Source organism: Octodon degus, unplaced genomic scaffold, assembly GCF_000260255.1.
Source record: "Octodon degus isolate 3935 unplaced genomic scaffold, OctDeg1.0 scaffold00151, whole genome shotgun sequence".
NCBI lineage: Eukaryota > Metazoa > Chordata > Mammalia > Rodentia > Octodontidae > Octodon > Octodon degus.
This window is the reverse complement of record NW_004524727.1, coordinates 5,963,230-5,977,483: the sequence shown is the minus strand read 5'-3', so window position 1 is coordinate 5,977,483 and position 14,254 is coordinate 5,963,230. Positions and strand designations below refer to the sequence as shown.

The window sequence follows — 14,254 nt, the reverse complement described above, 5'->3', positions numbered from 1 at the left end:
TTTTTATTAACATGTTCTTGAAAGTTCATATTTGTATAAATTGACTCTGGCTTCCTTTGGGAGGGAATGATGTTATGGGCTTTGTTTTTATTAAAATAATGAGTTATTTTCATGGTGCTGAGCTACAGTACAAAAATATATTTCTTCTTAGTTTAAGTATGTTTTAAAATTTATGGCTTATTACATGCATCACCTGCAAACCTTTATGTATCCTTTGTGGTACAGCTAAGGTTAAAAGCAAGAACAGTAAAATTATAAATTTTTGTACTGAATATTATAGCATTTCCCATTGAATTTTTCAGCTGCATGAACTATAATTCATTTTAATCTCTAAAAATTCTGTATTGGCCTTGAGTAGCTTCCCTCTGGAAGTTAAATGTTTGGGAGGAAATGAGTGCTGGCAGTTTTTATGTAGCTGTCTTTTATTTTTTTAAAAGGTATAATTCTGTTAGTATTTGTCTGAAGGTGATAGATGTTCAGTTTCTAAAAACTTTTCTAACTTTTGTGTATGTGCACTTCATATACACCTAGTTTTAACTTACAAAGTCAAAAACAGTGACACATGTATTCCCTAAATACTTTAGTTAATTAATTAAATAATTTTTGAGAAGAGGAACTCTATGTTTGTGTTCTGAGAGCTTTGGATTTTGACTTACTAATTGCTGGTACTTGGATGTTCTTTGAGTGAATTCCTGTGCCATTTCGTGCCTGTTCCCTGAATAAAAATTTGAGTGATGGCTTTCGTTTTATTTTTTCCCATTATTTTAGGTATCTGTAGAGCCCAGATTATGGCGTGAATTTGGACTGCTAAGTTTATTGTATGAAATCCTCTGTGTTTAAGCCATCAATCTTTCTCCCCTTTAGATAAAGAGTCCTTTTACTCGCTGATAGATGTCAGTTGGTGGGCAGACGGTGCTGTGACTTTGGCTCGGTGCTCTGGGGCTTTAACTGTTTCCTCCGTGAAAACCTTGAAGAATTTATTGGGAAGATCCTGTGAGTGGTTTGAACCGTCGCCCCAAGTCACTGCTGCCCATGATGGGGGATTTTTAAGTCTGGAGGTAAGGCTTTCTCCTTGTTTAAGGGTAGACATGCATCTCGACCAAACTCTTAGTAGCTAGCTTCTTAGTTGTCTCATGATCTGATATTGTCTTTATAAACAAAAATCTCTGGTTGGAATCAGACATCTGGTGTAACATAAAAAGAAAAATGTCATTGTTTGGTAGTTTTTTTTTTTTAAATTGCATTTTAAGAGAACGAAGAAAAAGCATTTCTTCTTACTGAAATGGTCGATTTCCCCTAAATTAGTCATCTTAAAGTGTGAACTTGTGTGCCCATTTCAGACATTGTCTTCTGTTTAACTTATTTCCTTCAACTGGAATACTAAAGATTTTTGGTTCTTATAGGAAGAAAACTTGTTTATTGTGACAGAAGACTTGAAAATAGAGTTTAGCTTTTTAGTTATGCTTTGGTCATTTAAAATTCTTGCCTTTGAAGAATAAAATACTCAGTAGCTTTTACTTCAGCAACGTAGACTAATACTTTTTAAAGTTTGTCACTGTGTCTAGAGATGTTCTTTAAGAGAAACATGGCTTAGCATGTTAAGCTGACCCTATTAATCCTGGCATGAAAGTTATCTCCAGCAGTCAGGCGTTCAGACTGGTAGAAATTGGTGAAGCTGTTAGACTTTTAAAATGGAATGTAGGAGGACTCTTGGAAAAGCAAATAAATACTTTCACGTCCATTCTCTAATAGGCGAAAAGCACCATCTTATTTTTCTACAGCATACAGCACTATTGAAGGTAAAACAAATTCACATTCTGTGCTCCTTTGTTTAGAATATCACAGGCAGTATTTGCAGCTGCTTTTAGTCTTTGATTCTGCTGGTAATGACAGAATGACATTACTGACAGCTGCTTTTAGTCTTTGATTCTGCTGGCATGGAGCTGCTAATAGGTGCTTTCTGGAGCCCTGGATGAGCATTTTTCACAGGATTCCTTCAGTTTCCAGCCTGAGTCGCTGTCATGAGTCAAAGCAGAGTGGAAATAAAAATGCTGGTTTCATTAACACTGAGAGGTTGACTTAGCTCCTCACTGTATTTCACATCTTCTTTTTCCATCCAGTGTGAGATTAAACTCGCCCCCAAACGCTCTCGTTTGGAGGTGCGAGCAGGAGAGGAGGATGACGGAGAAGAGGATTCTGACTCTGATCACGAAACGTCAGCCAAGGCACGCTACTTTGGTTACGTAAAGCAGGGCCTTTACTTGGTGACAGAGATGGAGCGATTTGCCCCTCCGCGGAAGCGGCCTCGGACCATTACCAAGAACTACCGCCTTGTGAGCCTGCGCTCCACGACCCCAGAGGAGCTCTTCCAGCGGAAGGTGAGGGCACCGCCTGTGCTGGAAGATGGCAGTTTCTTCACTAGAGGAAGGGCTGGGGATGGTGGGTCACTAGCGTGCTGGGTCACTGCTGTGCTAGAGACCAGTGTTATAAAGCTTTTGAAATTGGTGCCAGTGTTTTCACCTGAATAATCGAAACAGGGTCAAGGAAGAATTCGTGCTGGCAGATTACCTGCTTTGGGATTTAGCCTGGCTCTTTGCCACCTGTCTGTGCTTTGATGCTTCCCTTACCTGTGTTTGGCACAGCAGCCTGCTCAGATCCAGATGGTGAGTGCAGGCCTGCTGCCTAGTCAGGAGCTTGCTTGTCCCTCTGTGTGCCCATCCACTGTGCCATTCCTGTGGGCTGGGGGACAAGCCCAGGACTTCTGGCTTGTGGCATTGCTAGCACTGGTTTTGCCATTATTTGACTCTAAGCAAGAGCTATTTCCATGTGACCCTTGTCTTTCTGACTGTTGAATGGCCACTGATTTCATCTGCTCCTCACAGTGTACCCAGGAGTTCACGAATGCCATGTGTCCACAGCTTGTCCTCAGCTGTCCTGTTGTGGATGGCCCTGTGGGTAATTGAGCTGTGTAACACTCCTGTGCATTTCCTTGTCTAAAGATTGAAAGTGAAGAATATGAGGAAGCCTTGTCTTTGGCTCACACCTATGGCCTGGATACGGACCTTGTCTACCAGAGGCAGTGGAGGAAGTCGGCCGTCAACATTGCCTCCATTCAGAATTACCTGGTAATGTGGCGTCTTTTGGCTTGGGTTTCACTTAAGCATTCTGCCGTGAGGGTTTTTCCACAGGTGCCAGAGATTATCTCACTCTGGAATTTGGCTTGTCAGGAGCTAGTTGCTCTGTAGTGGGACTTTGCTGCCAAAACTGTTTGAATGATAGTCACTGATAGACTGAGAATGGCCCAGTCCACTCCCTGTCGCTCCAGGCACTTGCTGCATCCACACTAGGCAAAATCTACTCAGGAGCCTTAGGGACAGTCTCCTTGGTGAGGTCTCTTTGTGACCTTTGAAGGGGTGGAAAGAGCTCTGAGGAAACCCTTGAGCGAAGGAACTTGCCCCTGGAGGGCTTGCACAGGAGGGGAGGCCTCCTCCCCTCAGCTGAGCCTCACCCAGGAAGCAGTTGCAGCACAGCAAGTGTTAGAGAAGATCCAGGTCATCTCTAACGAGGTCCTGGCCACACATGCCCAGGTTGATAGTCAGAGCTGGCAGGGCTAGTGAGGTGCCTCCTGCTAGGGTGCTGTGAGTGGAGCTTGTGGCTGAGAAAATCCCAGGGGTGGCAGCAGGAACCCAGCCACAGCTCAGCTATCAGTCCTCAGGATCTGTAGCCAGGGCCAGCAGGAAGAACCCTCCTCACTGGCCAACGTGATCCTGTGGCTCAGTGGGAAGTGTGGCTATGGGAAGAAAAGTAGATGCTACTGTATGTGTGTGTGTGTACATCTTGTGGCTACTGTGGGTGTGTCCCCAGGCCACTGTGTGTGCATGTGGGTGTCCCTGGGCCTTGCTGCCTGTGTGCCAGGGGAGCAAGAAGAAACCAGTCAGGACTGGAACACTTTGTAGCAGCCACAGTGCCCTCTGTTGACAGCACTGGGTCCCTGTCAGCTGCAGATGAAAAATGTTTTGTGGCTGCTTGGAGGGAGGGGCGCTGGGAACTGAGAAGTGACAGAATAGATAAGCTGCATACCAAACTTGGAAGGACTCCTTTTTACTTAAATCCCACACTGAGGTCCTTCTGGCCGCAGGCCTTCCTTGTTAAAGTTGTCACATAGCCTTGACTGTGTTAGGGTTTCTGTCACATGGAGATCAAAAAAATGGAGCTCCATTGCAGGTTGGCGAGTCCACTCCAAGGTGAAGGCCTGTTTGGTGTCATATTCCAGGTCTGTAGATGAGCTCCTTGGCCCTGTGTCGTGTGTGGCGGTGTCCCAGCTACTCTTGTCTCATTGCCGGGACAAATACCCAACACTCAAAATGAAAGAAGGAAAGGTTTATTTAGCTCACAGTTACTAGAGGTTTCAGTCCATACTCTGCTGGCTCCACAGCAGAGTGGCACATGGCAGAGAGCAACCTTCCATGGTGGTGGCAGAGAGCAAATGGGAGGAGTAGCGGCAGCAGTGGCCACAGAGAGCACGTCTGTCTCCCTTAAGTTGTGTTCAGGCTACTGCCCCAGGATGGGTGTAGCGCTCACACCCATAATCCCAGCAGCTCTCACACCCATAGTCCCAGTGGATCTTGAGTTAATCACAAACTCTAGAAGTCCACCCCATGACTGCCTGAGGCTTTGGGGGAACAACTAGACACAAACCATAACAGGTGGGTAGCAGATTGAAGCCGTACCCTCTTCATAGTCTTCCAGTACTGTCACAAGAGTGTAGCCCATGACCAAGTTTCCCAAGGCCTGCACTCTGAAGACAACCACATCCACATTGGGCTCATGCTTGGACACAGGATCTTGGGTTGACAGTCCCTGCCATTCTGGGTGCCCTGAGTCTTGACTTTGTAAGGACTCAGGAGACTCAGTGCTCCCTTAGGGGCTTGTGCCTTCTGACCTGCCATTTAGGAAGCCAAATGCCAGTGCCTTTGCCGGAAGGAAGAGCCTAGGACATGCTGGCACAGTTCTTGATGGTTGTAGTCCTTAACTTTTAGGAAGTTTATGTTCATGAGTGTCTTAGTTACTTTTCTCTTGTTGCTGGGACACATATCTGACACCCACAATGAAGGAAGACAAGGTTTATTTAGCTCACAGTTACTGGAGGTTTCAGCCCATATTCAGCTGGCTCCAAGGCAGAGCAGCACATGGCAGAGGGCAGCCATTCGTGGCAGTGGCAGCAAAGAGCAAGAGCACAAGGGAGAGGTAGCAGCCGCTCAAGCAGCTGGCTTCTCTTCCCACCTTACGTTGTAATGCAAATTACCTGCCCCAGGGCAGGTGCAGCATCCACACCCACAGTAATCAATCACAAACTCCAGAAGCCGCCTCAAGACTGCTTGAGGCTCTGGGGGGACACCTATACACAAACCATAACAATGAGTAATTAAGCAAAACCATGATCAAAAAGGTTGTAAAAAGTTGATGATTCACTCAGGTAGGTGGTCAGTTGTTGCTTAATGCCAGAGAAGAGAAAGCATGGAGGCAGTGGAAAGGGGGAAGACAGACGGCTTGTATTTGCTTCAAAATTCAAACATGAAACCTGCATTATGTTATTGGTGTGTTAGGTTTAAGACAGTGAGCTCCTAAGTGCATCTTCTCACTTCGTGCATTTTCTGAAAGAGTGAAGGACAGTTTGGGCTTCCGAAGGGGCTGAGAGCCACCAGGAGAGGCAAGACAAGAAAAATTTTATGGGGGACACATTTAATTCAGTGAAATAAGTAGGCAGTTAGGAATAAGAGCACCAGGCTAGTGATTGCCCAGACTGATGGGAGAGCTGCAGTTGTGGCCTTCACCATGAGAAATGGAAAATCTCAAGGGCACAGACTTCACGCTTAGAAGGCACAGAACCGTGCACAGAGATTTCAGGCACCCTAGAAGGGCCCAATAAAGAAGTGCTCACTGTGGGCCCGGAGAGTGGAAGGGGAACTTTGTGTAGGGCAGGTGCTCAGACACGAAGCTGAGATTTGGAGTGGGGCCTTCTGCAGAGGAGGAGAGGAAGGACCCCATCAACTGTCTACCACGTTCAGCGAGTTTGTTCTCCAAGGAATTGAGGGTACACTTGGAATCGGGAGCCTTACACTGCCCCTCACCCCCGTGTTCCCTCATTCTTGGAACCCTCCCCATCCTTTCTTTCTTTTTTTTTTTTTTTTGGTACTGGGAATCAAACTAAGGACCTTACTCTTCAGGCAGGGGCTGTGCCACTGAGTTTTTTTTTTTTTCCCCCGGAACCGGGGATTGAACTCAGGCCCTTGCGCTTTTCAGGGAAGCACTTATTCCACTGAGCCATCTCCCCGGCTCCCCATCTTTTCAGAGAGCTAATGTACATTCACTGATCCTTTGTATTATTTTTTAAATCTCAATTTCATTCATTTCTACTCTGGTTTTTATTACTTTTTTTCTATTAGTCTCAGATTTGGATTATTGTTTTTCAAGAACCTTGAGACACATCATTAGACTGTTTATTTGGGATTGCTCTATTCTGTTTAAATGTGCATTCACAAAAGGCATTCTTAAGAACAAAGGGCTAGGTGTGGTGGCACCTGCCTATAATCCCAATGCGGGGGAGGCTGACACAAGGCAACTGCCATGAGTTTGAGGCCAGTTTAAACTGCACAAAGAGACTGTCTCAAAACCTAAGCAAACAAATCGCTTCCCCCCACCAAAAAAAAAAAAAAAACAAAAAAAAAAAACAAGACAAAACCAAGGGGACAGATTTAGAGACAGAGTGCAGGACTTCTGTGTCAGCCACAAAACTGTCATGTGCTATAACCTCTTGTGTGGTACAGGCCTGGCACGTGGTAGGAGCCCAGTAAATGTTTCATTGCAGATGAGCTCTGCTTGAACAGACCATTGGCTGGGGCTTGGGCAGATGTTAGCATCTTCTGACAGCACTGTCCTCTGGACAGCTGTTGTCAGGTGCTGCAGGATGCCATGGTGCTTCAGGACTTCTGCTTTCATTTTCCTTTCATCCAGAGTAAAATAAAGAAGCGATCCTGGGTGCTCCACGAGTGTTTGGAGCGAGTTCCTGAAAACGTGGAGGCAGCCCGTGAGTTGCTGCAGTACGGCTTAAAAGGCACTGATTTGGAGGCGTTGCTGTCCCTGGGGAGTGGCTTGGATAGCGGCAGGTAGGTGACAGGCTGTAGCCAAGAGGCCAGTGAGGGTGCTTGTGAGCTTCAAGCTGGGACACAGCCTTTTGAGATCTTAGGGAACAGATTTCTTCCCTTTCTGCTTTGAGTGTTTGCATACAGACTGGGCGCTGGGGAGACAGGTTCTGCCCTCATTGGGGGAAGTGGGGTAGTTTTATATCTGGGCTTAGGGTACTAAACAGACATATCCTGTTGCCATGGATGCCACAGGTTGGCCTGTGTTCTGTCTCTCTTGGAGGTGCTCAGTGATTTAGTCGTATGTCCTACAAAAGCACCTCTGAGCAGCAGTACCTCCTGTGGCTGTTGGTGATAGTAGTGGTAGTACAACGATCCAAAGAGAGCCAGCCTGGCAGCAGCAGTCCTGAATGTCAGCAGCCACGAATGGCTTCTGGAAGGCCAACATCTGCCAGCATTTTAGTATTGTAAATGGAAACGATTGAATTGTGAGCTCTGTGGGCAGCACTTTCCACTCTGCTGTCATATATTGGTTGATGACAACCCCTTGTGTTTTCCTTAATAGTTGCATTTTCTTGATTTACAAGTCATTATGGGTGACTTTTTCCTATCTATACTGTGGATTTAATGATGGCTCATTTTTGCATACAATAGGAAAAAAACTTTAAATGATTAGCTAGAAATTCATTTAACTGTTAGTTTTACAATTAGCTCGTAAAAAATTAGCTAGAAAGTTAGCATTTAATCAGCCAAAATAGGAGAAAGCAACTTTTCATGAAATTAAAAAACAGCAGAGCAGATTTGAGTTTTCTTTTACTGTCGCAGATTTACCTTGCCTGGTGACGTGGACATTGACGCCATGTCCTATGAGGAGCTGTCGCCCCGTGAGGAGGGCCCTGCCTGGAAGCGAAAGGAGAAGGTGCTCCGGGAGAGATCTAAACTACTTAAACTCGTGAACTTCTCTGAGTAAGCAATCTGTCCCAGCTAATTTGGCAATTTCCCTAACATGATTCGTGGTTTATGTGACTGGCTTCAGAACCTAAAATGCGTGCAGTATTGTTTTACGCTGGTGTCTCTGTCCTCCGAAGACTTGTGGGCTCTGAGGACTAGTAACCGTTTTTCCTCTGATTTAACCCCTAGAGAAATGTACTTCTCTGTAAATGTAAGTGGCCTAATACAGGTTATTCAACAGGTTGAACCTGGAACAGAAGGAGCTTTGCCGGTGTAGACTGAAATTACTGACTTACTTAGATCGACTTGCAACATACAAGGTGAGGAGTGGTTTTAACCAAAAGCACTTTTATTTGGTCTGTTATCATGAATGCTGTGGCTGCTCTAATATCTTTTGTTTTGGTCTTTAATGCTGTTTACATGGGAAAAATTAATTTTTTACAAAAACAAGTTCTCTTGGTACTAATTATAAAAATTTGAGATTGAAATGCCAGAAGTTATTTTGTAAGGTTAGGGATTAAAAAGGCTTTAGCTATTGAAGTGCATCTATATTCTTAGACTTTTAATTCTTTCCATTTTTTTGGTTTTTTTTTTTTGAGACAGGTTCTTACCATGCAGTTCAGCCTGGCCTTGAGCTCACTTTGTAGCCCAGGCTGGTCTTGAACTCACAACAATCTTCCTGCCTCAGCTTCCTAAGTGCAGGGATGACAGAATGCGCCATCATGCCCCATTTGCCTTTCTTTCTTATTTTTTACTTTAAGTTATTAGCACCCCGATGTCTCCAGTACTAACTTTGTACACAGTGGGTTTAGTAGTCTTCCCTGATAGTTTTACATGTTCTGTCCCATGGCTGAGCGCAAGCTAGGCTTTCAGATGATGATGTAGCTGGGGAAGGAGGACACCAGCGGTCTGGAAAATCTGAAAGCATTGTGCGGGAGTTTGTAAAACAGACTGAAGGCCCTTTCGCCTTGTGACCTGCATCGGTGGCAGATCCGCGGGGAGATCGCGGCGACCCCGGAAGCCGAAGATGAACTGGGACATGAACTCGGGCGCTTGCACTTGCTAGGGAAGCGCTTATTCCATTGAGCCATCTCCCCAGCCCTTGTTGCCCTACTCTTCTGGGAATGGTAACATGTACTCTGAGCAATCATGTGTTGGAAGTTTGCAACTTTGTTTTCTTTTCACAAGGACTCAGGCCTAAGAGCTGCCTTCAGTCCAGAGACTGCACTTGGACTTGAGCAGGCTGAAGCTGGAACTGTTGACATTCAGAGACATGGCCATTGATTTCTCTCTGGAGGAATGGGAAGACCTGGACTCTGCTCAGCAGAATTTGTGTAGGGATGTGATGTTAGAGACCTATGGAAATCTGGTCTCCCTGGGTCTTGCTGACTCTAAGCCATACATGATCACCTGTCTGGAGCAAAGCAGAGAGCCTTGGAATGTAAAGAAACAAGACTCAGTAGTAATCCATCCAGCTGTGTCTTTTCACTTTGCCCAAGATATTTCATTAGAAGTGGGTATAAAACATTCATTCCAAACTATGACAAAGGGAAGATACAGTATTTGTGGCCATGACAGCTTACACTTAAAAAAAGAATGGGAAAGTGTAGATACTGAGTGTGAAGGTCAGAATGCAAGTTAGAATGGATGTAACAAATTTGTTACAACTAAAGAAAGCAAAGACTTCACTGCCAGCAGAGATCAACAACATATGCTATCTCCAAAAACACCTGAATTTATGCCTGCTGCTTTAAAAGACCCTTGTGTTTTTGTAAGTAAACATTCACATCAAATTTTGAAACATGCCTTTTCCCTCAAAGGAAATTTGGAAAATCTAAGTATGAGACCATCTCATGCTTCAATTGATCAATTGAAAAATTTTAAATGTAGGATTGGATTAAATTTTCAAGCATTTGTTTTAGTGAACAATAGCTTTAAAGGTGAAGAACAAAATCTTAAATTTAATCAATTTAGTTCATTTATGAAAAGTTTGTTATTCTGCAATCAAAAAAAGGTCTTCCCTATACCAAGTTATACAATTTTCATAAATATGGAAAATTATTTACCCATCCATTACTGCATAATCAAACCCCAGTTATAGACATCTATAAATGTATGGAATGTGGCAAAGCTTTCAACTGTTCTTCAAACCTAACTTTACATAAGAGAATTCACAGTGGAGAGAACCCCTACAAATGTAGAGAATGTGGCAATGCCTTTAATAATCGTTCAGACCTTACTCAACATCGGACAAGTCATAACGGAGAGAAGCCATTCAAATGTGAAGAATGTGGCAAATCCTTTAAGTGTTGTTCACACCTTACTTGACATCAAAAAATTCATAGTGGAGAGAAGCCATACAAATGTGAAGAATGTGGCAAAGCATTTAATTGTTGTTCACACCTTACTCGACATCTGAGAATTCATACTGGGGAGAAACCCTACAGTTGTGAAGAGTGTGGCAAAGCCTTTAGACATGGTTCAAATCTTACTCAGCATCAGAGAATTCACACAGGTGAGAAGCCGTACAAATGTAAAGAGTGTGGCAGAACCTTTACCCACTGCTCAACTCTCAATCAACACCAGAGAATTCATAGTAGAGAGAACACTTACATATGTGAAGAATGTGGTAGAGCCTTTAATACATTCTCAAGCCTTTCTATACATCATAGAATTCATACTGGAGAAAAACCTTACAAGTGCCAGGATTGTGGCAAAGCCTTTAACTTTCGATCTGACCTTAATAGACATCTCAGAAATCATAATAGAGAGAAAGTACACAAATGTAAAGATTTTGGCAAAACCTTTAGTAACTGTCCAAATCTTACAAAGCACCAGAGAATGCAACTGGGTGAGAAGCCCTACAAATGTAAAGAGTGTGGAAAAGTTTTTAAATATTTTTCACACCTTACTCGGCACCACAGAGTCCACAGTGGAGAAAAACCATACAAATGTAAAGAATGTGGCAAAGCCTTTAATGAAAAGTCGAAGCTTTTTCAACACCAGAGAATTCACACAGGTGAGAACCCTTACAAATGTGTGCATTGTGGTAAAGGGTTTAATAATTGTTCAAGCCTTACTCAGCACCAGAGAATTCATACTGGAGAGAAGCCCTACAAATGTAAAGAACGTGGCAAAGCCTTTAACAGTTGTTCTCATCTTACTCGACATAAGAAAATTCATGAAAGGGAGAAACTTTGCTAATGAAAGAGTATGAGTCTTTATGTGTGGCTCAAACCTTACTCAACACTAGATGGTACATACTGCATGGAATACTTACAAATGTAAAGATTTTGGGAAAGACTAGTAACTGCACAAACCTTACTCAACAGAAACTGGAGGGTTCTCTTAACTGGAGAGAATCCTAGAAATTAAACAATGTAGCAAGGCCTTTAGTAGGAATTCAGTCCTTACTCAGCATAATACACTTTAAATTTTAGAAACAGTATATATGCTGTGAATTTGGAAAACTACAAAAAATATGCAATTCAGAACCTAAAAATATTTTAGTAAGAAAAAACTTTTACAAATGTATAGATATCAGCAGAACTTGTATGTATGGTTATAATATATGTAAGATGATTGTCACTGGAGAGAAATTGTAAATATAGGAAATATTGCATAAACTAATTTGCCCAGAATTTACTAGACATCATTAGTTGATGTAGTAGGGATAAATTCTCATCATTGTCAGAAAATAATGTAGGTAATACTTCCCTGAAGGGTTATAAATTTAAATGAATTCATGGTTTTTAAATTGCTTCACTTTTGAAAACTAGATGAAGAGCAACTCTCAAATAGATAATTGTATTAGTGGAATATGACTGCTTCTTACAAGTTTTAAACTTTTTCCTAAAGAATATAGAGTAGATCTTAAAAATATTCTCATAATTTTATTTATTCATTTATTTGTGGTACTGGGGATTGAACACAACTTTTGCAACCAACTATATCTGTGACTTGACTTGGAGGCAGGATTTCACTAAATTGCTAACTTGGCAAGGCTGTAATTTTGATCATCTTGCCTCGGCTCCTGAGTTTAACAGGATAATAGCTGGGCTTATTCCTGTAAGTTTTATTTTTATTTATTTCTCATACTTGTAATTACTGGGAAACTAATAGTTAAAGGGGTATAATAGTAAGCCTTAGTTTTTTTTTTTAATCTGAATTGCAGTTTATAAAACTTTATAATTGTTTTCCACATATTACCTACAAAGCATAGAAAAACTTTGGTATTCATTTACATTAACTGAAATGTAAAAACATTACAATCTGTTGGTAAGTTTTATATGTAATACAACTATAGAAATTCTAATTGTTGATGTAAACTTGTATGTTTGTCTATTGAAAAGGGGAGTATTAATACAAAAAATTATTCCAATTGTTATTTTACTACAAAACCAAAAATCTCACATGTTATGGAAAACCTGTGTTGTTTATGCTGAGCTCACTTATTTAAAATGCTATGTTATATTTGACAGTTACTTGTGCAAGATGTAGTGTAGCTTACTTGGTGAAATTTTGTCCCATTTAGGATTTTAAGTATGATTTTTATAATATTTAATGGTGTTCAGAAGTTAATTTGAAAATTAAATTCTCAATGAATATATTAAGTTAATTTTTATTTGATTGGCATAACTCCACTTATTCTATCTCAAAAAGCATATTTTAACTCATTTTTAATGTACTTCTTTTGATAAGTTACATCGTATAATTTAATGAATACCAAGATAATTTGTTCCAGTGAAAACTGGGGGATCTTAATAATTCATGGAATTATTTCAACATTTTCATAGAAAAAAGGAACAGAACAGAATAGGGAATATAAAGATTCTCCACAATTAGAAAATTATTAGTTATTACGAGTTTATTGATTGGTCTAAGAGAAGGAAATACCCATTGTGAATAAATGGTATTAATTTTCTATGTAAAAAGAAGACACTTATTCCAGTGCTACACAAATGATACTTTGTGAATTTAAGATTAGGATTTTTTTTTCTTTCCTAATCATATCCAGAATGTCATTGATTCTGAATTCATTTATGTTGTCTTGGTATAGTGTCCTCACTCCACATGCAGAATTCACATTTCTTCACACCTGATGCTTTTTCCTTGACATGAAGCAAGAATGTTTGAGGAAACCCCTATTGTTCTATGCTGTAGCTCCATTAATTTGCATATCCACAGCCAGCATATAGATCTTTCTACGTCAGCATCAACAGTTTTTGTGTTTTGCCTTATGCTAGTAGCTATCCTGTCTACACTTAAGTTGTATGTAATTAGGGTTTTCATGTGCATTTTTCTTGTGATATTGAGCAATTTTTGTGTGTTTTGAACATTTCTGTTTCCTTTTGAGAAATGCCTGTCTATATATTTTGACAATTTTAAATGGGATTTTGTTTTTATTTTTTGTCATTGAAAGTATTTGTACTTTGATACAGCTAATAATGCTATTAGGATGAATAAATAATGTAGTTAGAGTAAAAAAAAAACAAAAAAAAACTTTTCATAATCATATTTTTTATTCTCCAACTTTCCACTTCTGCCTTTTCTTTCACTTATTTTAAAGTGGATCCCAGAAAGCCTGTAATTTTACCCATGATCACTTGAGTATATATCTCTAACTCTTTGGGAGGTGTAATCTGGAGAAACAGTTCTAGGTGTGGATTTGAGTTTTGTCTCAAATGTATTAGTGTTTTTTAAAAAATCTTTTTATAGTAAAATCTTGGAAGCATTCTTTTATTTATTTTTAATTTTTAAATTTTTTCATTTGTGTATTTGGTACAGGGTCTCACTACGCAGCTCAGACTCGTAGGGATCCTCCTGTTTTCAGCCTTTGCAGTGCTGGGATTACAGGCGAGTGCCACCATGCCTGGACTCAGTCACTGGCTCAATGCACCCTGGGGGCAAGGCCAGCATGACATGTGGGACTGGGGATGGAACTCTGGTCCCTGTGCTTGCCAAAGCAGGTGCTTAGTCTGCTGAGCTATCTCGCCTGCCCCAAGCATTCTTCAGTGTATAGATAACAACCTGATAGCCTCTGATGTACTCCTTCTCAGCTTGAACCTTTTCATAATCATATTTTTTATTCTCCAACTTTCCACTTCTGCCTTTTCTTTCACTTATTTTAAAGTGGATCCCAGAAAGCCTGTAATTTTACC

At 41.3% G+C, this 14,254-nt stretch overlaps 2 protein-coding genes across 4 annotated transcripts in view; both read left to right on the top strand.

The window, feature by feature from the left end:
• The window catches only part of Nbas (neuroblastoma amplified sequence), a 244,270-nt gene that overhangs the window by 60,106 nt on the left and 169,910 nt on the right, over positions 1-14,254 (top strand). For all 3 annotated transcript variants that reach the window (XM_023702419.1, XM_023702418.1, XM_023702420.1), the window contains exons 14-19: positions 865-1,058; positions 2,121-2,378; positions 3,000-3,125; positions 7,015-7,166; positions 7,968-8,108; positions 8,335-8,413. In XM_023702419.1, coding sequence (XP_023558187.1) covers positions 865-1,058; positions 2,121-2,378; positions 3,000-3,125; positions 7,015-7,166; positions 7,968-8,108; positions 8,335-8,413 — 950 coding nt within the window. The remainder of the gene's footprint in view (positions 1-864; positions 1,059-2,120; positions 2,379-2,999; positions 3,126-7,014; positions 7,167-7,967; positions 8,109-8,334; positions 8,414-14,254) is intronic.
• On the top strand, positions 9,345-13,216 carry LOC105743695 (zinc finger protein 724-like). The gene is given in 2 exon segments (XM_012517181.2): positions 9,345-9,572; positions 10,349-13,216. Coding segments are annotated over 2 exon segments (1,155 nt in total). The 5' UTR covers positions 9,345-9,366; the 3' UTR covers positions 11,298-13,216.